At 41.3% G+C, this 25,988-nt stretch overlaps 1 protein-coding gene across 1 annotated transcript in view; it reads right to left on the bottom strand.

Moving 5' to 3' along the window:
• Positions 1-2,224: 2,224 nt before the first annotated feature.
• CHST15 (carbohydrate sulfotransferase 15) overlaps positions 2,225-25,988 on the bottom strand; it is a 46,384-nt gene continuing 22,620 nt past the window's right edge. Inside the window, exons 2-8 of the mRNA XM_071563824.1 lie at positions 19,663-20,704; positions 18,599-18,938; positions 15,812-15,958; positions 11,253-11,409; positions 7,524-7,680; positions 3,978-4,125; positions 2,225-2,854 (exon numbers count right to left, since the gene is read on the bottom strand). Coding sequence (XP_071419925.1) covers positions 2,664-2,854; positions 3,978-4,125; positions 7,524-7,680; positions 11,253-11,409; positions 15,812-15,958; positions 18,599-18,938; positions 19,663-20,205 — 1,683 coding nt within the window. The 5' untranslated portion in view covers positions 20,206-20,704 and the 3' untranslated portion in view covers positions 2,225-2,663. The remainder of the gene's footprint in view (positions 2,855-3,977; positions 4,126-7,523; positions 7,681-11,252; positions 11,410-15,811; positions 15,959-18,598; positions 18,939-19,662; positions 20,705-25,988) is intronic.

Below are 25,988 nucleotides of genomic sequence, written 5' to 3'. Positions count from 1 at the left end.
ATTTCTGAGGTCTTTGCAAGGAGCCACTGCTGTGCTTTGGCTTAAAATAGGAAAAATGAAAACATATTGTTTTGATATTAATTCCAATTTCTTAGTAAGTGGTTGTTTGAGGTATGCAGGTCAGCTCACTGCTAACAGTGACTAATAACAATAATACTGGTTTGTTTTTTTTTCACAGCTGGAACTGTCAAGAAAAAAGGCAAAGGGAACTGGAAGAACTTGGGGTGAGCCTTTTCCTATGTAGAGCTTTGTTGTGAAGCCACTGAAGGACAGGGTTACGCTGTCTGCTCTGTGACTGAAGAAGAGGGGATCTGACACCCAGCACTGTCACATCTCTTGAGAAAATGCTGTTTTATTTTATTTCAAGTTCCCAGATCAACTAGAGAGTAATATAATACCCTTACCTCCAAGATGACTTCTTGACTATTATCTGGTTTTTGATACTTAGTCATGCCACAACCCAACTGCTCGAGGTCACAATGTGTTAGAATTAAGAGATTGCATTTTGGAGCTCATGAAGGAGACAAAGACATAAAAGCAGCCTCATTGAAGACTTCACTTTCAGAAGGACTTCTTAGAGATCATCTATGGCTGTAGCCCTGTCCCCACGTGTTACTGTGCTGCACACACCAGGAGGACACTCAGCACCACCTGCTGTCTGGTGATCTTACCCACGTTTTGGCACGAGTGGTCCCAACTGTCCAGCATCACTCAGGGAACCTTCAACCTTAGAACCATAGAATCATAGAATCACAGAATCATAGAATCACAGAATCATAGAATTGATTGGGTTGGAAAAGACCTCCAAGATCATCGAGTCCAACCCTTCTCCTTCTTCTGAGACAGAACTAGGCAAGACCTCGATCTAGCAGGATGCTGGGCATGGTTCAACCTAAAGCAGACATTTTGACCAAGAAGCAAGTTTTTATTTAGATTCTATACAAAGGCAAAGGGCAGAGAGAACCTCCCCCACCACTGGTGGACTGAAGAAATCAGAGCTCAGCACCAGACATCAGTGTGCCACAAACCAGAGTGTGTATGAGCTGTCCATGGAATTATTGCTCAGGCTAAATGATAATGACACAAGCATTCATTAGCTTTCAGGGTTGGTAATATAATATCACTAGATCATGGCAGCAGTTGACAACTAAATGGAACTATTTGACCATGGCAGATCAGGTTAGGAAACATCTGCATAGAGTTACTCTGACCACAGTGTTGATTCCAAATTAGAGCACAGCTGGATGGAATCTTTAGTGTAAATAAGTTGTTGATTGAATTTTTTACATGTGCAAACAGTGGCAAATTCATTTTGATTTTCTGTTTCATGCTCCCATGATACTTTTTGTTTGTACTGCTAAAACAGTCCATTCTCAGTTCTCCAACCCATTTTTGGTCTCTGAGCATTTCTGAACTAGAACTAATCTGTTCTGGTTGTCTAGAATACTTCCCTAAATTGCTCATTTTAGGCTTTCCAAATCCCAGACTGAATCCTTTTTAAACAGCACATTACCAGTTGGCAAAGAACCTAGAAATGGTCTTCTGTTACAAAACATCTCACATGTCATCAATCATATTCCCGTGTGAAATGTTCAGGAGTCATCAAGTTTTCAGCATTAATTCTCAGTTTAGAGACACATGAAGGGAATTAACATGTCCCCATGGATGAGGATGGGAACAATTATCCTTAGTATTTGTAAATGTCCTTGTGAATCTATCAGTAAAATTGTATTGTGGGGTCCAACATCAAGGTTGAAAAGACACATGAGCCAGTTGGAGAAGATTTTTGAAGGGGCTGATACCTATTAGCTGGAGAGCAGCTTCATGTGACCCACTCAACACACACTGAGGGAGGAAATAATGGGTTTAGCCCTTGAAAGGAAATAATCAATCGACAGCATCAATATTTATCTCTTTAAAAAGTCCCTCATTAGTGGGGGCCAGTTCCACCTTGAAGATATAAATTAGACTTGGAAATTTATGTACATGCAATTATCCTTTATCTTTGTTCCAGAATTAAGGAAACTGAAAACTTAGTGTGAGTGAAGAGCACTTTAGAATCACAGAATATTCTGAGTTGGAAGGCACCCACAGGGGTCTTGGAGAGCAACCCTTAAGAGAATGGCCCATATGGGGCTTGAACCTTGACATTATTAGCACCATGCTCCAAGCAACTGAGCTAATCTCAGGGTGAGTATTTGACAAAAAGAGACAGAATTTTAGGTTGAATTCAATTAAAAATTTTAATGACTAAATGACATTCATTGATTGATTGAAAAATTGAATGAGTAACATATACTGGAAATGAGATTATAAGTGTAGTTGTAGGAAACTGATGCCAACTCTGTGTTGCAGCATCTTAGAGAAGGTTAAACTTCAACACCCCCATGGAAGAGTGTCAGGCATCATTTTTGTCCTAATGCTCTTCCACTCCTTTGCTGGGGTAAAAGAAGTTGCAATAAACTGATAAACAAGATGCTTTCCATTCCCACAAGGAAGATGTGGTACAACTGTTGTGAAACGTGTTGTCTGAAGGTGAGTCTCAGCTCGTCGATCGGCTTCTCTTTGGAATGGGAAAAATGTAAATATCCACACACAAAAATAGAATTTAAAAAAATAAAAACTCCTTTACGCACTGTATTTGTGGCACCAAATTTACAAGATTATGTCCTCTTCCATAAAAAAGCATCATCAAAAAGAACTTGTGCCAGTTTTGTATTAAAAGGCCTATAGAAATCTCTTAAAATTGCCTTTGTGGTTGGTAGCATCGGTCCCAGGCTTCTGTCTTCAGGTCTTCTGGTGTTTGATGCAGGACTCTTGGTAATCAGAGCTTCTTGTTTCTCACTTAGAGGTCCTGTGGAAAAACAGAACATTATCTTCTGATATTTCACCAAAAATCCCCGTGCTAAAGGAGAGTAATGACTCAATCAGAAAGTTTGCCAGAGGAAGAGAAATGGAATTTTTGTTACAGCAACAGTGCTTAGGAATATCGAATACAGGCTTTGATTAGTAAAATAAATCACTGTTAGTAAATATGAAAATAATACATTTTCCTCTCCCATTAATTAATCATCTCTATGAAAAGCAGCATAAATCACTTCTGGATGAAAATATTTGTTTTCAGAAAACAATGATGACATTGAACACAACTTCCCATCCATCTTGGAGCTGCAACACTTTTATACTGCCATTTCATTTTATGATGTGAGTTAAGCCCATTTTTTGCTTGTTTTGGAGGCTGCCAGTGGCATCAAAGTGGCACCCAGGTGTAGTGATGCCCCTATTCCAGGAGTAAATGGGTATCAGCAAGATAAGAAGCTGCAGAGTTTTCCAGCATAAACCATATTTGAGAAGAAGATGCCAAGCTCTTCATCTGTTCAATCTGCTGCACTCAAACTTTCTCATCATCTCGACCAATCTTTGGACCAGACAGACTATTTTTCAGCCACATTTTCATTCTCTTGCTACTGTCAAATCAACACTGGGCAACGTTTTGTCTGCCAGCATTTCTCCGAGGATTAGCAACAGATGTCTCAATCAACACAGCAAAAACACCATTTCCCCCTTCTCCTCAGTTAGAAATGCAACCTTTCCTCATGCTCAGACTTAGATTCTAGTCTGGTAATACTTCAATTTGTTTAAATTTAGTGGGATAACTTTGCATCTATGTAAGCCCATGTCAAACAAGCCCTGACTGCCTTCAGAGGCAGGACTGGCTCCCCTGTGGTTTAATAAATCCATATATTCTGAATGATCTGGATTTTTTTCCCTTGATATAATCTTATTAAGGTCTTCTAATGCCAGCCTTTTTATAGGAATTTGAGAATTTTAATTTTGCTCGACTCCAGGTGACAAAATTAATGCATCCCTCAAGCCAGATTTCTACACTTCTCTTTTGGCTGTTAATAAAGAAAAAAATGACTTAAAAGAAGAATAATAATGTTTTTGCACCCCTAAACCAGCCAGAAGACACCTACCCAGATCCAGAAAGTGGAACACCTTGTGCATGGTGTATCTCATGTTTGAGGCGTGGTCCTCCAGGCGAAGAACGAGGATCTGATCTTTGTTAAAAACTGTCAGCCAGTCCAGAAGATACACAACATAGAGCCCGACCTGTAACCTTACCTGTAGGCACAAAAAAACCCAAATTAATTCACCTTACAACACTTTCAGCTGTAAGAAACCAACACCTCTGTCTTGTGAGCCAAAATCCCAAAAACGGAGACACAGAGGCCTTTCAGCCCCTGGCTGAACAGCAGTAGAAGGGAAGATGCTTAGTCCTGTTGCCTTCTCCAGGCCATAAATCTGCTTATTCCTCCTAGGTTTCACCTTGTGGTGCTTGGGGACATGGTTTAGTGGTGGGCTTAGCAGGGCTGAGTTACAAGCTGGACTCAACAACCTTAGAGGTCTTTTCCAACCTAAACTATTCCATGATTCCATGGTTATTATCTGCATCAGATCACGCTGCCATAAGTACAAATATTCTGATTCACTGCCAGGAATTAGATTTGGGTGCATTTTGATGCATGCTCTGATTGTAATAATTAGATTGGCATCTGAGCTGCAGGATCAGTGGCTGCTCAGCAGCATTAATGGTGCCTTGTCTGAGCTCAAAATGAGAGCCCCAGAGTATGTCAGACCAGGGATGGGAAAAGGCACTTTTTCAGCCTGTCCTGTATTAATCTCTGTTTTTCTTCCCTCCTCAATTTTACATAACAAGCTGAAATTTAAAAAGACTAGCCTGGTGTTCTTAAAAGCCCAGACTCATACTGTGTTTATAGATATTTTTTCTAAATCTCTTCAGGCTCAGAAGAGAGAAACATGAAACCCAAGTCAAGCATCTTTCATAAAAGAGACTTAATGTCTTCAAGTCACATTACCAGAGACCAATGAAGTCAGACAACAACAGCCTCTTTCACTTCTTACCCTGACCTGTGAACTACACTGATACCCAAATTCCAGTAAAATAAACCATATTTTGAATGATTCCTAAGTTATTATCATAATGTGTGATTCTGATGTGTGTCTTTGGCTGCTTATAACAGTAAGCCTCCATATTTAGTGGACTTCTTTATATTTATGCTACACAAGGATTTGAGACATCTTATTTGATTGAAACATCAGGCTCACGTGGGGTAATAGTGGCAGGGCAACACTCCAGCCCTCAGTCAATGCCTCATTCTGTGGAGCACTGGGGCAAATGTGTGGCTTAATGGTTTCTTCTCAATGCGTTTTGCTTTCCTTTCCCCTGGGAGTTGAAGGTGAGTGACAGACAAGTGTTGCCCGTATGGTATAGTTAAATTTTTTTTTAAATCTTTTTAAAGCTTTTCACCAGTAAGAAGATTTTAACTAATATGTTCCTGTAATTCTCAGTTCTCTTGGAACAAGCAAGAATCTTGATTTTTCTCCCCTATACAGTGTAACACTGACTTTTCTTTTTCATAACTGTTCTTCTGAACCAGACTGTTTCCTTCTAGAAAACTCCAGTGCTTCCCACTAGACATCAAAGGCATTAGTAGCATTTCCCAAGCTATTGTCCCCTCCATAATATCCATTTCTGCACTTTCATAGCATCACAGAATCACCGAATGGTTTGGGTTGGAAGGGGCCTTAAAGCTCATCTCATTCCACCCCTTGCCATGGGCAGGGACACCTCCCACCAGCCCAGGTTGCTCCAAGCCCTGTCCAACCTGGCCTTGGACACTCCCGGGGATGGGGTAGCCACAGCTTCTCTGGGCACCCTGTGCCAGGGTCTGCCCACCCTCACAGTAAAAACTTTTTTCCTAATAACATATCTAAATCTACTTTCTTTCACTTTGAAGCCATTCCCCCTTGTCCTGTCACTCCAGGCCACTGTAAACAGTTCCTCTCCACCTTTCTTGCTGCCCTGGAAGGCCCCAATCAGGATCACCCTGGCTCAGAATGCCTTTCTTTGGGAAACATGTTTCCCTCTGATTCTAAGTGAGGATAAGCTGACAAACACCCCTTTCTTCACAGTCAGCATCTATCAGCAGCCACAATGTCTCTGACACCTCTCTTGTTTCAGAAATGTATTAAAAAAATAGCCAAACAATCTTTTTCTGGTGTAGTCACAGAATCAACAATCTAATGAGCTCACCAGGGAAAACAATCCTTACTTTTTCAATACACAGCAAACCACGAACAGAACAGATTTAGCAACTTGGCTGAAGAAGAAGCTAAATAAGTCCATTGAGGGGCAAAGTTAGCATTTGGGTTTTATTACAAACACCTGCTTGTGGCTCTGTGGAAAGAGGCCTCCTCTGCTCATATCCAAAAGCATCTTCTTCAGAGGGCTGCCTAAGACAACAAATGAAGATTGGCCCTGCACCCTGAGGAAGAATCATGGAATCGATTGGTTTGGAAAAGACCTCCGAGATCATCAAGTCCAACCCTTGGTCCAACTCCAGTCCCTTTACCAGATCATGGCACTCAGTGCCACGGCCAAGCTCAGTTTAAAAACCTCCAGGGATGGGGAATCCACCACCTCTCTGGGCAGGCCATTCCAATGCCTGATCTCTTTCTCTGGACAGAAGATAAGAGAAAAATCTTTTCTCCTGGTTCTCTGCCTTTCTCTGACCACATTTGTGCAACCAGATGGCCGGAAAATACTGTGATGCTGCCCAGCAGCAACGGGTGTGTGTGGAGGTCCTGGAGGCTGCAGAGAGGAGCATCTCCACTGCACCTGCCAAGGTAAGCAAGAGCAATGTCCTGTTTGCCCGACTGCTGCGGGGCTCCAGCCTGTGCAAGACATTCTTTTACTGCTGTTTTATCACATGGAGGAGGCAGTAACTTCACCCCAGAGGCAAAGGAGGGAACTATTCCCTCTGAATCCTTTGCAGCCTGAGCAAATAAAAGAGGATTGAACGGCAACCTGGCCAGATATGATATTTCAAGTCAATCTCTTCTATATTATTCTTCAGCCTCAAGCAAATCTGATGTCAGTTGTGGACTAAAATTGTGAATTTTGGAATCCTGAGCCTGTAATACTTATCCATTCCCCTGACAGCAGTTTCTGTGTTTCCTTTTATCACTTTTCTGATGTTCACAATTTAAAATAAAAATAAAAAATAAAAATACAAGCTTTATCTTGTTATTGGTAACCTTTTTTTTTTGAGAAAGAATATGTAATTCATTCTGATTTTGAGGCAATTTGGTACCGCAAAGATCCTTACCAGAGCTACTTTTTGGAAACATCTGCAAAAACTTACACATTAAATTGCAATCTTCACTAAATGTGCTCTCCATACGCTTGCACAATAGAAAGTCTGTGTTATTCCTGCTGGCATTCAGCAGGGAACAGGCTGAGGAGGCAGCTGAGCCTCTACATCAGCACCTCAACACATGTTTATATATATATATATTTATGTCATCCACTTTACAAATGAAAAGGGGGAAAGTTTGATTTCTCGCTGCTTCTTTGCACAGTGTTTTGCTGTCTAAATAACCTTGACAGCAGGTACCATTAACCAAGCAAGGAATCAAATGTTCTTGGAAATACATACAGGCATGGCATTGTTCAGGGTGTTGTTGTAGACACAGGCTCGCAGCGAGGAATCCAGCACACAACTCCCGAACAGCTGCAGGGAATCTGCCACTTTCTCATGGAAATCCTCCGCGGATTTGTTGGCGCTTGCAAAGTACAGATAATCGGAGTACAACCTGCAGAGGGGAAACGTGCCAGGGAGTGACTGAGGGAATGAAAGGTTCATTTCCATGACAAAGGCAAGCAGTTAAATGACAGCCTGTTCAGCCAGGGACACCTTTGCTATTCCTTTTGATGGGTTTTAGCTCAGAGTGACATCCACTCCAGGGATTTTTTAAAATCATCCCCACTTTCGAGGTCAGCATCCCTGGAGACCTGACCCTAGTGATTGTGTAAGCCAATATTTCCTCCTGAAGGCACATTTTCCAAATGTATAGACTTTAAATTCATGTTCTCTATGAATGATAGAGTTGGTCTCAGCTGATGTTGGTGCCCCTCTGTACTTGGTGCTCTCACACTGCCACGAACAGGAACAGTCCTTGTCTCAAAAGCCTAAAATTGATTTCAAAACCAACAGAGGAATGAGATGGGCTAGAAAGAGTAGTTTTTATATGATTCTCAAACTCGCCACCATCAAGAGTAAGAGAGTCCACATTTCTTTTTTTTTTTTTTTACAGAAAGCTCCACCTTCAATCCTATGTTGCCTTTCCATCAAAAACTTCCAATGTACAGCATTCCACCTTGTGATTCCTACTTTTCCTTTAGCTGAAATCCTACAGGTAGGTGCATGGTTCCCATCTGTGGTGCAGTCTGTAGTGCTGCACTCCCCAAATGCTCCCCTTTTGGTTTTGAGGACAGCAGGACATGGGGCTTTGCATGTTCAGCTGTGAGCAAAAACCACCAGCAACAGCAGTTTTTCTAAGTTACAGAGGACAAGTTTTACAATTGCTTAAAATCACTTAAAAATGATTATCTAAACTCAAAATCCTTTGGGTGGTGGTGGTGGTGGTAAAACAACCCAAAACCTACAGGCAAGGAAATATAAATTTTAGCATTAACCCCTGAAACCTTAATTAAGGTTTCGCAAGATAAACATGGTTCAAAGAGACAAAGGAAATTATCTGACATGGCATAAATGTTAGATCTGCTGAACATGGTATTTTAACCTTCTCTTGTATTTGAGCTTAGAAACTATGGCCAGAACCCCAGCAATACCACAGAATTTTGAAGACAACTTTGTAACACTTGAGAAAGACTCACTTCCCCAAGTGTGTTTGCACTATGATGCCTCCATAGTACCCACCTCTGGACAAAATTCCAGAAATCCTAGATATCTTTCTGCCTCTTTGAAAAAAAAACAGGAGTGAAGAAATGGCCTTAAAAATCAATCTGTTTAGGTTTCTTTTTTTGCTGCAGTAACCTTTTGTATTGTATTTATATTATTTATTCATTTAACTTCCCTAGATTTCCACAGGTACTTAAAAATACATCATTTAATTTAGAAAGTTTAGGCCCTAATCCAGCAAAGCACTTAAGCAGAGGAATAGCCCCTCTGCACTCTGTGTCAGCAAGAACAGGATTTTAATTCCCATATGAAACAAATGAAGATTCTCTGTTCGTTTCTGAAAAGAGAAGGGGAGAAGCTGAGAGGCCAAGCCAGCTGACTTCAGCTAAATTAGACACACCAGCAGCATCTCCTGCGTGCAGAAGAGTGTGCACATCAACACTCAGGCTTGCCCAGCTTCTCCCAGGGCTGGGGGAACTCACTGCTGCCCAGCAGAGCAGGAGAAAGGCTCCTTGCTGGGGGAAATCAGCCAGCAGGCATCATGTGCAGCATGGACCTGGCCACAATTTTCTTTAAAAGATTTAATATGACTGCTTAGTATTTCTAATCATCCATTAAATTAGTGCATCATTTTAAAGACTTGCTGACATCTTATGACAAACTACATTCTTGAAGACAAGTTCTCCCTCTGCAGGACAGTTGAGATTTTCTTCCCATTTTCCTTTTTCCTTTGTTTACATCTGTTTTTAATTCTGGGGACATCTGCCTCGAAATAAAACCTTTGCTGATTAAGATTTCAGCTGCTCAGCTACTTGAAGTCTTTACCCTCCACCACTATCCACTGCAATGAAATAATGATGCCATTGATGCCCACCATCATAAACCTTGATGTCCACCAAATATCCCATGTTGGGGGATAAACCAGACCCTGTGCAGGTTGGATCAGAACTTGTCCCACCCCATGTCCTCCTGGCTACTGCCAGAAACATGTCCCATGGTCCTGCATCTCTGATGGATGCCCACTGTCCCTTCTGCCTTGGCTACTTTGCTCCTGCAGTTCAGAGAAGCTGTCAGAAACTTGGGGAATTGTAAACAAAAAGCAACCAATTCATCATAAATACAGGAAGGGAGGTGGAGCTGACTTTTCCTCTCACCCCTGTTAAAGCTGGCAAAGAGCTACACCCACATTACAGGGGATGGTTAAAGCAATCAGGGAGTTTGTGGGTAATTTACATGAGGAAGCCACTTCAGCCAGTTCTCTCGCATAAAATTACCATCTGTTAAATCCTGAGGTCAGGAGATGCCATTAAAGTTGAGAGCTGTATTTCCTGATATGGGAAGGGAAGCACTCCCAGGGCTCTGGCTCTCACCAGCAGCCACGTCCTGCCACTGGGGAAGCTCCATCCCTTCCCACTCCCAAGTCGCTCTGGGCAGCTGCTGCACAAGCCCCCTGTGTCTGCTCTTCTTTCAGTGCCACCAGAGCCTGGTCCACATCATGGTCTGCAACTCCTTCCTTTCCTGAGTTTCCCAGAAAGTCCCTTTACTCGGACTTTGCCCTTGGGCACTGACCCAGCTCGAAGTGTCCTGAATATCCCTGTGAAGCTACAGAGAGAAGGAATTCACACCCCCCTCAATCTGATCCTTTTGGACTCTGCCTCCAACCCCTCCACCCTCCCCATTACCCTCATCATTATTATCTTTCTTCAGAGGACACAGTGGACAGAAATGCCCCAGAAATCTGGAGGAAGACTGGAGAGGAAAAATGCAAGTGGAAAGCTGGGCATTCCTGGTTAATGGCACTCAAAACAGCCATTCCTTGGCCAAAGCAGAGCCTTCTCCTTGCAAACAAAGTCAGGAAGAACAGGGATGAACCCCAGAGTAGCTGCTGGATGTGCAAGCTGCAACGACCCAGTGAAACTGCACACGAGTGTTGCACCAAACATTTTTAAGATCTAAAAGAGGTTTGGGTAAATTGCTGACTCTGCAGATATTTAATCATTATTAATTACAATTATTTAATCATTTTGAACAACAAGCCCCATGAAAACATAAACTGTATTACTTAAATGAATTGAAAAATTTCACAGGACCACTTATGCTGAGACCTGTAGATGCAGTGCCCTCCTCAGTCGAGTAAGCCCTGCTGAGAACCAGAGCACATTAACTCAGCTGATGGCATTAGATTGCATTTGGCACCCTATAAATTCTGTTTTTCAGAGCACCTCAGGTGTCCATGCATGGCACTCATGGCATTCACACTCACATGCTTCTCCTTAAAATATTATCACAAATACATGTGCCAAAATACATAGAGTAAAACCCCTTGGCAGCTCTTACCACAAGCCAAGTAGCTCTGTCAAACACCACGTGAACATTTCCTTCCATCCAGGAGAGAAAGAGCAAAGAAAATTATTATAAGGAGAAGATTTTCTTGCATACTTTAGCAATGTGATTCTTGCTCACCTTTCAACAGGGTCTCTCAGCATGATGATAAGTTTGGCATTTGGGTGTAAGGCATGGATAAAATCCTGGATTAAGAAAGGAGGTTCTCCTTCAGTGCTGTTGTCATAAAAGAAAATCCAAGCGTTGTTGTCCCACATTGTCGAGGCACTGGCCTCACCTGGAAATGAAAAGCAGTTCTGCTAGTAATTCTTTTCATTCTTTGCATTGAGTAGAAATTGGCTGAATTTGGAATTGGTGTAGACAGACCAAAATTGGCTGTATGAATTTTAACATGTCTTAGTTCTTGCAAACTGATGGGGCTAATGCTCCCCAGAGCCAGAGCAACCACACTGCCTTGTACCTTTGGGAATGTAGGGATGGTTAAGGCAAGTTTTGTGTAATTCCACCTGCAATATTACTCCCCACAACCACACTGCTTCCTGCCAGTGGTTACATATTTAATCTGGGCTCAGAGTTTTAGCACATTCTCCAATGAGGAATCATAGAATGGTTTGGATTGGAGGACACCATAAAGATCATCTCATTCCACCTCCTCACACGAACAGAGACACCTTTCCACTATCCCAGGTTGCTCCAAGCCCCGTCCAGCCTGGCCTTGAGGAGGCAGGAGCTGGTCCCTGCCAAAGCCCAGCCACTCTTTCTGGAGCACCCCCAAGGGTTGGCCTGAATGCTCCTGATGTCAAAAGAAGTAACTTGCTAACAGATTGCATGATTTCACACAGAAAAATGTGGAAACCACCACTCCTGCTGATCAACAGTGTTGAAAACATAATCAGGAGATTTAGTGGAATTCTGAATTCCATAGAAAACATTAAAAAAGCAGCTGAATTGTGTCACGGAGGTTTGAAATATTTTTATATAATTGTTATAGTAATTATTATGTCATATAATTATTCATGTAGAATAAGTCAACTATTTACTCTTAGACAAAAAATCTCTAGAATAAATAGCACATTTGGTTAAATGCCAGATTGTGACATCCCTCAGGTTTGAAGATGCTCACTGTGAATGTAGTGCCACAGAGACACACCCAACTAGTACCATCTCTGTCAGAACGAGGTATATGATGCTTCAGCTGCTAAATAAATGATCTGATAGGGTGTTTTGAATTTTGTAATCTTCCCTGTCTTTTTAAGTAATGCTGGCATCAATGTGGCACACTAGTGTTTAATGAAACATACAGAAGCTTTTTGGAAACTTCCAGTCTGACACTCTAAAGAGAGCTAATTCTTGTTAATGAGCTTTTTCAAAGCTAAAGGAATAAGATGAAAAACCCGTAATGTTGTAGGCTTATAGACTTGCACATGATTTCCCTTTTTTCTTTTTTTCTTCTTTCCTCTGCTGGGAAAGTCCAATAAGGATTTTAAAAGATGGCCAAAACACAACATGAGAAAGGTACTGGCTCCAAACTTCAGCTTAACATAATGTGATTCATTAATAAAGTCTGGGAGTTGTTAGAAAACACATTAATCTTCTGCCATGTTCATTTTGCCTCTTTTCAGAAGGAGGTGATCAGGTCCATTGGCTAAACCCGGGTGTCCACAACAGCTCTGCTTTTCAGTTCTAAATTAATTAGCCAAAGCACCTCCTAATCATCAGCGGGCTTTGACTTGTCAATTAAAACTCAATTAGCGCAGCTCCCACGCTGGGTGAAGCAGACACACAAAAGATTAAGTGTAGGCCAGGGCTGAGAGAGCAGTGCCACAAAAACCTCAGGCAGCTCCCTCTGAGCTCTCAGGAGATGGCAGAATGCAAAAGGGCAGGAGCCCCTGCAGGCGGGGATTTACAGGATAGTGCACTCCAGGGATCAGAGCGACCTTGGGAAGTCGCTGCCACATCTCCGTGACAGGAACAGCTGCACTTCCACTGCTCCATCACAAGTGTTTGCCTAAATCATGCCAAAGTAATTAAAGTCTGTAACCTCATCAAGCCATCTATTCCTCTCCAAAATAGATTTTCTGATCTTCCTTCATGTTTTTCTGCCCTATTCTCTCAGATCACTTTTGGTGTTCTACTGGATTTATCTGAATTAGGTCCTGTAGAGTGACCAACCCTAAGAACACCTGCTTACCCATGTGGTATGTGAACTAAAACACCCCAAATTTACACACAAATGGGCAGATTCCCTTCAAATCACAGCCCACACTCCACTTAAATAGTGTCAGCTGGATCAGCTGCCACCACCAGAGACCTGCAGGCATCACACAAACCAGGGAAGATCATGGAATTATTAAGGTTGGAAAAGACCTTCAAGATGACCAACTCCAACCCAAGGTCACAAGCACACAACCACATCATGCTAAAGAGTTAACAGAGACTCAAGATGCTCCTTTAATCCATCAGCCCAGGACAGCCTGGGCTCAAGAGGGCAAATCCAAGAACTAGATGAGGGGGCAAAAATATAAGAAAAAATATGAAGAAAAAACATTAATTATTCTGGTTTCTGCTGACTCTTATAATTCTAATTTTCTGAAGCGGACCAAAAAATATATTCCTGACAATCTGACAATGTTCCTTTCTGGTTTAGGATACAGACTTAATATCTGCAAATATAACAGACCATACTAAACATGAGAGAAATTAATCACCTACAATTAATTCGGTTAAATTACTCCAGTGCAACCAAAATTATTTTTTTATGGACTCAAGGAACATGAGAATTATTAAATTGCCTCAAGAAAGGAAGTATAACCTCCTTATTCAGATATTAATGGATTAACATCACACTGTGTTTTCACAAGTCCTTCCTCTGAATTTATCATTTTAATGATCCCAAATAAACAAGTCCTGCTCTGAATGCCTCAGGCTGGATCAGCCCTGTCCTCTCTGCTTCATGTCTAAGCAGATGTTGGGGGTTTTTTAGGAAAATAAATGCATTACCCACTATGTGTAATATGCAAAGAAGCTTAACTTTTCAAAATAATATGATGTGATAAACTACTGAAATGTTTACAGCTATAATTCGATTTTTCTCTGTAGCCATCAGAAATAAGAAAGGGAGGATTGTAAGCAAACCTGATATTCATACAGATTCATTTTAGATTAGCTGGCTTTGTTTTGTTTTTTCACCAAGGTCATAAAAGGCTGTCTTAATGAGTATAATAATTCAAGACTTTTCCTGTAAACTTAATAAGAAAAGCGAACAGAACCTTAATGAAACAAGAAATGAGACCACAGGAAAAAGAAACACAAAGTGAACTCTAGAAAAAACTGTAACAGGAGGTAAGCAATCAAAGATGTAGGTTGCCAATTAGATTAGTGAATTTAATTAGAATGAGCACTTCATCCATGAAAGGACAGGAGATGTAAGTAGGAGGAAAATCTGCAGATGTCCTTGATGGCAACATTTTTTAAGAGCCCATTTTGCAAACGTTGCTCAGTGTTGGCTACTTAATAAAGTGAATGACAGACTAAAATCGAGGCTGTGCAAAGTATTGAACAAACGTGACTGCAGCCAAGTCTGGTTTAAACAAGGTAAGGCATCACCAAGACAGCAATAGGTTAAACTTATTTGGCTATAATGAGACCAAAACCCCAATAATTCTGAGAGCAGGCAGCAAAAATCTTGTCTCTATTTGCTGTAGAATAGTTACTCCAAGCCCACTTGAAAAGTCTCTTTTCAACAGGGAACTGCTGCTTGCCCAACTGGTATTTTCATGGAATGTACCTGGTTTCCCTGGGAAGTTTGGAGGTGACAGAGTAAGACTGGTAAACCTCTCATTCCCTCAGTTTCCTGGATTTAGCAAGCAGCAAAAGAAGAATTTAGGCATTTCTGATCCTCCTTGTGGGCACTGTAATCCAACATACCACAGACCACAGAGAATGAGCCCAGTGGATTGACCACTGTGTGCCATGGAAAGCAATCCAAGGATCCACCCCTAGAGCCCAGTGCTAACCACAGGTAAGGTACAGTACAGTAGCACTTCTAGACCATTTCCAATGGCAATGAGGTAATTTAATTTTAATACTACCAATTAATTATATCTATATCTTCTGTTGGAGCCTAAGAGCAGCTTGGAGCTATTCAGATCAGATACAGGATTTCAACAGCACCCACCTTGTGTCACAATACCACAATTAGTGTGTTATCCAGACACATTGCTACAGCTACAGTCCCATCACTACAGGCAAATGCTTCATAACTGTATTTAAAAGCCCTGCAGATGTGGCACTTGGGGACATGGTTTAGTGGTGGCCTTGGCAGTGCTGGCTTAATGGATGGACTCAGTCTTAGAGAGCTTTTCCAACCTAAATGATTCTGTGATTCTATGAAAACAAAATGAAAATTGTTTGAGGGAGTCACCAAGGTCATTCTCATTCTTAAAAAAACCCCACATTAATGAAATGCTGATGTCCACCAGATATCCAACTTGCTCAGGCATTTTCTATAGAGAATAACTTGTTAACCACCCTCCAGGAGAAGACAAGAGAAAACCAAAGTCAGGTGCTCAGAGCTGGGAACCATTCGCATGTAGGAGAACACCCCTCTCATGCCTCAGCTCTGAATGCTGCCAGGGTGGAGCCACAGAGACATATTCCAGGGGCTGTGTTTGCCCTACCAATGATGATGTTGTTCATCTTGCCGTGCTCCCTCACTGCTTCACTCTGCAGCACACTCTGGATCTGATGTGCTGCTATGTCGAACAGATCGAGGTAATCTTCCACCGGGTAGCGATCGTGAAATCCATCCCTCAGCCGGATGATCCCTAAAACCAGCAAAAAGAGAGAATTAAAGCCAACCTTAATAACAACAACAGCAGGGCAAGATGAACCACTGGTGCAAACCAAGACGGCTTCATCGATGTGGCTGGCCCTGCGCCAGCCAACGTCAGCACAAAATGAGACCCATGAAGTGCAACCCTCAGATAAAAGTGCCAATAATGAAGTAGCCGAGATTGGAGATACTGTGTTATTGCACCATAAATTCACAGTGATATGAAATATTTTAAGTGTTCTGCTTTATAGTTCCTGCATGAATAGCCTGCATTTATTTTCCTCTAAATTTAGCTTTTGGAATGAATGTAAAAGATAAAATTCTACTTTCATTTGCACCAATATGAATTGAAGTAATATTGGACTCCCACTAGATTTACTGTTTTGAGAATGAGAACAGGCTCTGATGCCAAATATGCAAATAAACACACACTGGGAAATCATTCATGTTTTTTTCTTTCACAGGTATGAAAATAAAGCTGCGTGGTAATGTTTTATTTTTCTCCTCTCCTTCTCTACACTCCAGGGTGTGTTCAATACCACCTTCTTCCTGCATTTCTCAACATCTTGAGCCACATCTGTGATTTTTATAGTCCCTTTTCCACTCTTGTTTCCAAATCCAGTCTCACTTCTCCACTTGCTGTACATGCTCCCCACACAGGACTTCTCAGCTCTCCCTTTCTTGTTCCCACAAGGCCAATAATTATCAATTATGCGAGAGGAAAGCTCAGCAAGGGAGTTCTTTTGTCCATTCCCTCTGAATTTCCCCTTTAGGAAAGTGGGATTTAATGAGGGTAGAAGAAAGTTCAACAGTGTATTTTGACTTAGTTTGAGGGTAAAAAAAAAGTGCAAGCACGGTGCTACAGACAGCCTTGGTTTGTTGCCACCCCACGCCTGGGAATAGAAACACTGGCAAGGAGCCAGGAAAGAGAGACAGTCAAGCTGGGACAAAGTCCTGTGGAGCATCAACCACCCCAGCAGAAGGGCAAAGCTGTGCTTTGCGAAATGGGGCCTCCCCTGAGGGCTGTTTGACTTCAGCTGAAATTAGTCAGCCCCATAAAAATCCACTGAATCAGAGGATGCCATTGAACAAAGAGACTTTCTTGTCCAGATTAAGTGCTAAAAACCAAACCAAGTTAATAGCCAGGAGCATAGGAGTCATATCCACTAACTGGCTTACAAAGGCAGCTGTCTCAGTTTCACTTGGTAGTGTATTTGTCATATTCTCTGTTTTGGTTTCCTTTTCTTTATTTTTTAATAGCAACCATTACATACTGAACTTTTGAGGCAGAGTGAAAGAACTGAGCCACTTACTCTCTTATTCTTAATGGCAGAGAGCCCGAGATGATCAGGTCATCTCTACAGATCCCTCTCCCATGAGATCACAAGCTTTGCAATCTTTCCTCATTCTCCAGCTTTACAAAACAACTCCAAAAAATTCAATTATGCAAAGAATGATCTCTTCAAGGATCAGCACTTGGTCCCCAGTGGGTGACCACAAGACCGTGCAAGTGGAGGGTTTGTGAATGCCAGCACAGAGATAGGAATTCACCCTTGGTCTCAAATTATTTGCACTCCAGCCTGATTTGTTACATTCTTCTGCCTGTTTGGTAGGTCAAGTTCTGAGCTTTAGTGAGCCCAGTCTTGCTTTTGTGAGGTTGGATGCACTACCTTCTCCAACATTCATTCCAAACATTTCTGTTGGGGTTAATGTAAGTGGAGGGAACTATTTAGGATGAAACATTTTAGCCTGGTCTCTCCTACACCACAAAATCTTCCACAGCTGGTTTTGCTGACAGTCCCTGCATCTACAAACCCAGAGAGGAGCAGCAGAGCAACCACACTGGAGGGTGTCCAAGTCTAAAACTGCCTTCCCTGACTGATCTGAATTTCCATCTTCACAGCAGGAGGTAATTTTTATCATTTGCATTCAGCTCTGGGGCCTCAACATAAGGAGGTTCTGGACCTGTTGGAGTGAAATGCATTTTGCTCAGCTGGCCATAACCTCAACTATTGCAATCTGCCTTCAGAGATGGAGGGTCACCTTATGAAATATTGGTGTCACCCACCAAAAAGAACATCAAAAATATCTGCAGGTTCCTGGGTGTGAGAGAGATTTCTGATGCAGACCATCTCAACTGTGCAGTGTCAAGTAGAGCTGGGACACTAATGAAGCTGCCACCACAGTTCTATTTGGTGAACCATAGAGGCTGAAGCCACCCACATTTGAACACTGGCCCATCATTTATTCATGTAAGAAAAGCTTTACAGAATTTTGTAATACAAAACTGTTGCTGCTGTTCTTCAGCTTCCCCATCACAACCCAATACCTTCTCTTCTTGCCTTTACAGATTCACAGGACTGCCTTTATCTAGAGTTGGGGTGGTTTTCCTAGATTTTCCAAACCACTGCAAACAAACCAAATGAAATGTGCATCCTCTCAAAAGGTTTAACCCAAAACATACTAAAAAAAAACGGGCTGAAACATCCTGAGTGTCCACCACCTGGACATCTCAAAACTATCAACTCCAGTGATTTCTGGGTAAGCCAATACAGAGCAAATCTATAAACTTCATTATGAATATATATATGAGAGACAACTTGCCTGGACACCAGAGGCCGTGTGTACTCACCAAAGCGTTTCCTTGTCCACCAGTGGGGCTCTTTGCTTGCTGAGAAGCGAACCTCGGGGTGCAGCCTGAGCCTGTCATACAGGTCCGTGGTGCCACACTTGGGCTGGCCAATGATGTAGAAATGGGGGAGGCAGCGCAGGCGATAGTGTTTGTCCTTGTAATGGTACAAGTGGTTCCAAAATACCTTCCTGAGGTAATCAAATAAGATTCGAAAGCGCCTTGAATACAGTGCATAGGAGTTCGTTGCATAAGGGTCTGTGGTTGAGTTTCCTCGGTACTCTTCATACCAACAAGGATTCTTGCTATTTGGAAGGAATTTATTAGGAATTACTGAAAACATCTGCAACATAAAGAACAACAATTTCAGTCAAGGCAGCAAACATTGGAAGGTTATTTTCTTAATTAGTACAGTGAGAGAATAGAAACACTATGTAGACATTTTTAACACTTATTTTTCTAAATGCAAAGTTGGACCCACTTATTGCTTCTGATGACACCAGAACCAAATCCTGTACAAACAGTTGGACTGGAATAAGAGTATTTAGAAATCTTTTTTATTTTAAGGCCAGAAAGGACCTCGATAATCCCCCAACCCCCCCTGCAGCCCCAGGAATGCTCAAATCACATTACCCTCCATTTCCTAACTCTACAATACAAGGTTTGCAATGACCAGATTTGCAGGAAGGCACACTGGAAAGCAGTTATTAGAAAGGTTCTTTTCTTATTTATGATTTAAGGTGACAGGTAAGTCTAAGTGACAATGATTTTGCATAAGACAAAGTAAAAATTCCATGAAGTTGCACAGCTATGGGAATACTTTCTGGTTTTTTGCTTCAGGTGTCAAGACCCCTTATGTGATCCATCTATTCTGCTCATGACTCAAAGAGATTTGATCTACTGTATCAGCTTTCCAGCTGGTGTAAATCAGGAGACTCTAGATGGTGTAAATCTCTACATGAACATCTGAGCAGTTGCATTTTTTGATACCTAAGGCAAAGATTCATCCAAAGTCTTGAAACAAGGAAATATAAAACAGTTCAAGCCACGCTTCAATTCATACTCACATGTGGCTCTTGTTTCCTCAGTTCTTCTAAATCAGGGCGCTGTCTCGTGATAAACTCAATCTTTGAAGCAATGGTGTCAATAATTAATTTAATGCTTGGATAATCCTTTACATATGAAATATTCATTTTTGAAGGCTGGTAATGGTCTTTCATGTCACTAAGGCTTTCATTGTCCATTAAGCTTGGATTGCTTGCAAAAGCTCCGTAATGGAAGGGAGAGGGTATTAACAACAGGCCATGCTTGGCTCCAGTCAGTATGTAGGATACCATCACCAGAGTCATTATAATCAACCCAAACATCAAGCTGCATAGCTTGCCCTTCCTCAAGCAGAAAACTCCATTGCAGCTCTCACAGTGGTCAGTCCTTACTTCCAAAACTGCCAGCCACTTCATCTGCTTGCTATCGCTGTACAAAGGGATCTGATTTTCCCCTTTGCAAACAGGACACTTCTGGTTACTGTGGTCAGGTCCACGGCATCTGAAACACTGTCTGTGCAAGTCATTTGGTAATAAATGGATGCAACAATTAATGCAATACCTCATTACTACTGTTAAACTCCTATATTAATGAGCCAAGCACAGCCATAAAAACGTTTCTGAAGCATGTGAGTCATCTTCTGTAAGTCTGAAATTATTTAATTCCTTCAGATTCTACAGCTACTCAGCAACACAAAAGGACAGGTTCAAACCAGAAAAAAAAATGAAGAAAAAAACCCCAACAACCGACACATAAAAATAGATGTACTATGGATGTGGTTTCCAAAAATTTGGCTCAGTAAGAGGAATGTGGCAAAGTAGAGAAGCACCAGCAAAACTGGCTCAAGTTTTTCCCATTGAACAAAATGAGAAGGAAGAAAAATTGTTACGTAGTGTGAAAATATGCAAAAAATAAAAATAACTCATTGTCCTCTGATTTATGCTGGAGTAGGCAAATGGGTAGAAATGTCCAGGTTTTCTTAAAATAAGGAGGTTCCAAACTGGACTACTGGTACTGGAGGCTTCATCTTCCCAGAGATGGTTTCCAAGGTTTGCACTGCACAACCTAAAGAAATAAAAACACATATGTAGATACACACAGAGCAGCAGACATAATATCTACATTCCGCTTCATCCAAAGCCATAGCAAAGCACACCCCACTACAAGCAATTTCACAATTCTATTGGAAAGATGCCTTCTCTTTGCCAAGTGTATTAATTACAGCACTCAGGATACTAAACCAGGAAACATTTGGCTCCGAGTTCCCAGCGAGCTGCCCCTGCTTTCCAATCACCCATCTGCTCACAGCAAGGACCAGTTGCTGCCACAGGTAACACTACACAACTTCTCACATCTGCTCACTAACCTATCTAAGAGATCTTAATCTGCTCCTGAAATATGGGAGCATTTTTGGACAGTGTCCAGTGACACAGGTTTAAGTAATTACACTCTATCTGTACTTGGGGACCTTAAATTAACTGTCCTGAAGTGGGACAGGGTCCTGTTTAGGAGAACAAAGTAGGGATAAGATAACAGTCTCCTTTCAAACATGTGAGATAAAAAGCCAAACAAAATACCCAAAAATCATAAGTAAAATATTCAGCAAATTGAAGGGATTAAAAAACAGACACAAGGAAAGGCTAATTACAGGATCTCAGGTTTCTGGACCAAATGGTGGGTCCTTTTATTACTCCTATAACACTCCAAATCAGAGAAGTATTTTCATTACTATTGTGAATCCCACAGTTTGACTATTTTGCCTTTAGCTTTATCAACACCTATTTTAAATGCTTAAGAAACATTGCTATAATTCTAGATAAGAACTCCTGTTCCATTCCTATAAAAGCATCCTGATCAAATGGGGCAGTCGCTTCAGATCCTTCACTAATCAACATCCTTCTAGTTGTGGTTCTTTATGAGATAAAGTTCTTTTGTATGAATTATTTGTATTCTTGATGTTTCTCCCACATAACACTGTCACAGACTCAAGAATAATTAGATAAATATTGAACAAAAGTATTTGCAAAATACTTTCCTACAAAAAAAAAGCTCATTTCCTTAATGAGTTTATTCTCTAAGTCAGATGAGGCAGACAGAAATCACAGCATAATCTTTCCTGACTAAATTTAAATCAAAGGGAAAGAAATCAGTGACTTTTCAGTCTTCAAAACTTCTCCTTTTCCAAAGGAACAGAGCTGTGATAATTTTGACAGGCATTTGAATGACTAGAGACTAAATCAGATTCATGTGTAATATTAAATCTAAAAATTTTATGCTTTCCTACACATAAAATATCCTCACAATGAACGTTCAAGAGAAAGACCTTGATGGTTTCCAAACACTACCAATGGTTCTAATGGCTGGAGAGAAGGAGGACAAGAAAGGGATGTCCTGATAAGAAGTGAAAAGTTTCTATTTCCCAAGTAAATATTTCAGGCAGCAATAAGACACCTGAGTAAAGATTTTCAAAGATGAAGCAAAGAAGGCAGAAATAGTGTCAGGGCAGATTTGGGCATCATCCACAGGGGTAATAAAGGAGATGAAAAAAGGCTCTCTTAAAAAATATGCACAAAGAAGTGACTACAGGTTACAACAGTACCTATAAAAGATCTGGTAACCACAAGGTACCCTGCAGCATCTCTGAAATTTAATTTATCATGTGCTACACATTTGTTTTTCTGGCAGTTTTTCCTAATCCTTCTACCTGAACTCCTCCACTCTGACCCCCAGTATCTCAGTGTCCTCCCAGACCTCTGCTCTCCAGCTCCTTGCTGTTTATTTTCAGAGAGATCAGTTACTATGCACCGTCTATTTAGAATAAAGAAAAAAAATCCAATTTGTTTTCCAGTGCTCTTCTAACAGGGATCTGAAACCTGCTCAGTGATATTGATTGAATGGATTTATCTGAGACGGCCTGATGGAATCAGTTCCAGGTTTGTGTATTTGATATTAACTCTCCCATCTTTAAAAAGAGCAATCAGAGACACATTAATGAATACAGAGCACAGGATCTTAGAAAAACCACATAACCTTCTCTGTCCTTTCTTATGTCCATTTGTGTGTTAATAAAATGGACTGGAATTCATTGAACCCTTCCCAGGTGCAGACACTTCTCATGAAAATCTGCTACAAATATTACAGGCTCAAGGCAACACCATGTTTGACAGCTGAAGAAAATGGTTTATCAGGAAGCTGATACAAGAGAAAAAAAAAAGAGAAATATGTTTAGGCTACAGTAAAACTGAGCTCTTAATCACAATCAAAACTCATATATACACACTACAACAGGCTGCTTAATTAGATGATCAGTTTGATGATCTATCACAGGGCAATATGACAGATTACTCAGCTAACAGAATAGATGTTGGTGTCATATTTTTTAATAACTGCTAGTTGCCAACATACCCTTTTACATGATTTTTCACTGTAATGTTCATGAATAAAAACACCCAATTGTAAAAAAAAAAAACCACATAAAAGTTGAGATACAATTCCCTTCTCTTTAGCAGGAAGTTTTGAACCAAGTTCATCCCCAGCATTTCACTGTGCCATGAAGGATGCTCACCACAAGGGCAGCATCTTCCCCAGCCCTCATTTTCCTCATGCACCCCAGGAAGCAAAGACATCTACAGTATTTTTGTTTTAATTCCATTCAACATCCCCAGCAGTCCTAACCACAGCCACCAACACACATCACCTTTTTTTGCATTTCACTGCTGAGAGCAGAAGGACTGCAGCAGGAGGAAGGCTGTGAGACTTGAGCTGGCAACAAACCATGTGTGCCTTTTGATATTTCACTTGCAAAACTGCTGTCGGTTCTCTGGCAGAATGTTACTCTCTTTACACAACCAGCAGTGTCTTTGTATATTGAATAATGTAGCATGTAATTTCCTCTTGTTGAGGTGAATGCTGAATTATTTATGGCCGTGTCTATACAGCATTTGTCTGCTGTACATTAATGTGTGCCAGCTCTAACCACAAAGCAGGAATCAACAGCAACCTCTGCAAGCCCAAAGCAATCCTCCTCATAAAAATAAGGATCTTTGGGAATATCCTAAGTAGGAAATGTGGATATACAAGATGACACACAGTGGAATGGGAAAAGAAGGAATAGCTGTCTTGGATTTCAATGTACTCCCACTGAAGCCAAGGGCACCTGCATCACTGACTCAAACTGAAGCAGGCTCAAGCTTACAAATGTATTTATATGCAACAGAGAACTTAACAGCAAACAGGTGAGACCTTTCTTTCCTAGTTTCCCTGTTCAAGTCCTTCATTCTATAGAGAAGGAGCCCTTGGGTGCTGAGGATGCAGGAGAAAAGGCTGCAAGGTCACTTTTGCAGGTACCACAAAAGCAAACAGCAAAAGGCTGAGCTCTCTGCTGGAGCCTTACACCAAGCCCCTGAAAATAAAGCATCCAGCATGCCCTGCTCATCCTCATATGGGAAGCTAAATTGGTTAAAAAGAAAAAATCCTCCCAAAATAAAACACAAGATTTTCCATCATTCACATGTTTCTGTCGACTATGTAAAAAAGAATTTAAATTCTATTTAATTTCTCTTACACAAACATTTAATAACACTCCTCCCCTTTCTCCTAAAGGATTGTAAGGGAAGGCTGCAATCACAATGGCTGTGGAGTCACAGAATCCTGGAATTGTGGAGGTTGGAAAAGCCCTCTAAGATCACTGAGTCCAGCTGCTAACCCAGCACTGCCAAGGCCACCACTAACCATGTCCCCAAGTGCCACATCCACACGGCTTTTAAACCCCTCCAGGGATGGGGACTCCACCACTGCCCTGAACAGACTGTTTCAATGCTTGACCACTCTTTCCATGAAGAAATGTTCCCTAATATCCAACCTAAACCTCCCCTGTTGCTATTTGAGGCCGTTTCCTCTTGTCCTAACACTTGTGCCTTGGGAGAAGAGACCAAAAGTTAATAAAAACAAATTACTTTCATATGCTCAGTCATATAACTTCAATTCTCCTCTCTGAATAAGACAGAACAGGTGGAACAGATTTTACAGGCATATACATCTTCTGGACATGTAGGTGTACAAGCTGTTTTTCAGGTCAGTGGCCTTAATATTTAATATGCTTTCCTTTCTTTCATAATTCATTAAAACAAAGATAAAACAAAGTTTTGCTGGTACTCTTCAGGCTAAGTTTTGTACAAGCCTTGTTACTTTTAATCATATTCAGCTTCTCCTACCACCACATGAGAGGATGGCGTGCTGTTAACCTGTTACAAACACCCTTCAAGTACACCAGCAATGAATTTCCCAGCTTGGGGTTTAACTGCTCCTCTGGTCTGTGTCAGTGGAGCTACAGCACTTTGTTTCCTCTCTTCACACAATGTAATTAAAATGTGGAACTCATTGAAGGCATTTGAAAGACATCAGACAACTGATGGAGAATAACTCTGTAAGTGGTTGCTATCCTCAATTCCCAGAAGCTGGAGAGAGATGGGGATTGGAGAAATACATGAATACATGTCCTTACACTCTTTTACTCTGCATTTATTACTGGCCAGAGGCAGGAGAGAGAGCCAGAGGTGTTTGTGCCAGTTGAAGACTTCAAGTGACACACGCCTGTTGGGCAGATCACAGTCAAAATATGAATGTTTGAGGCAAGTCAGAAAATAATCCACCATCTCTCAGGTAAGATGGGATGAACCCCAGTCAATGCCTCTCCCACAGGCTCCACTGTCTCACAAACTACATCTTTTTTCCTTCTATCCTTTTTCTTATTGTATCTTCTGTCAGGCACCTCTTCAAAAATCTGTATATTGATGTGTTTGCTAGAGCTGAGAAAAATGGGCTCTTTTAACCAATAAATCTCATTACTTCCCATTAAAACTAAAAGCTAAAGTTATTAATGTGTGGAAACACATGAGCCCTTCATGTTCCTTGTCTGTTCCAGCTGCCTGAAAGGTTGGAGCCAGGTGGGAGTTGGGCTCTTCTCCCACTAACAAGGGACAGGACAAGAGGAAAGGGCCTCAATTTGCACCAGGGAGGTTTAGATGGGAGACCAGGTGGAAATACTTCATAGAAAGAGCTGCCAATAACTGGAACATGGAAGTGGTGGAATCACCATCCCCAGAGGGATTTGAAAGTTATGTAGACTTGGGGACATGGTGTAGTGGTGGCCTTGGCAGGGCTTGGGGATGGTTGGACTTCAAGATCTTAAGAGGATTTCTTGAACATAAATGATTCTATGATTCTATGCTGTTATGTCTGTTATATTTTTTATTTCTCCATGATAAAAGAAGCAGTTGCATCATGAGGAAATACTTCAGCTGAAGCATCACCCAATGGAACACGGAACATGGAACATGGAACATGGAAC

The sequence above is a fragment of the Pithys albifrons genome, chromosome 9 (assembly GCF_047495875.1).
Source record: "Pithys albifrons albifrons isolate INPA30051 chromosome 9, PitAlb_v1, whole genome shotgun sequence".
Lineage (NCBI taxonomy): Eukaryota > Metazoa > Chordata > Aves > Passeriformes > Thamnophilidae > Pithys > Pithys albifrons.
The sequence above is the reverse complement of the archived record's forward strand: the minus strand, read 5'-3'. Positions and strand labels throughout refer to the sequence as shown.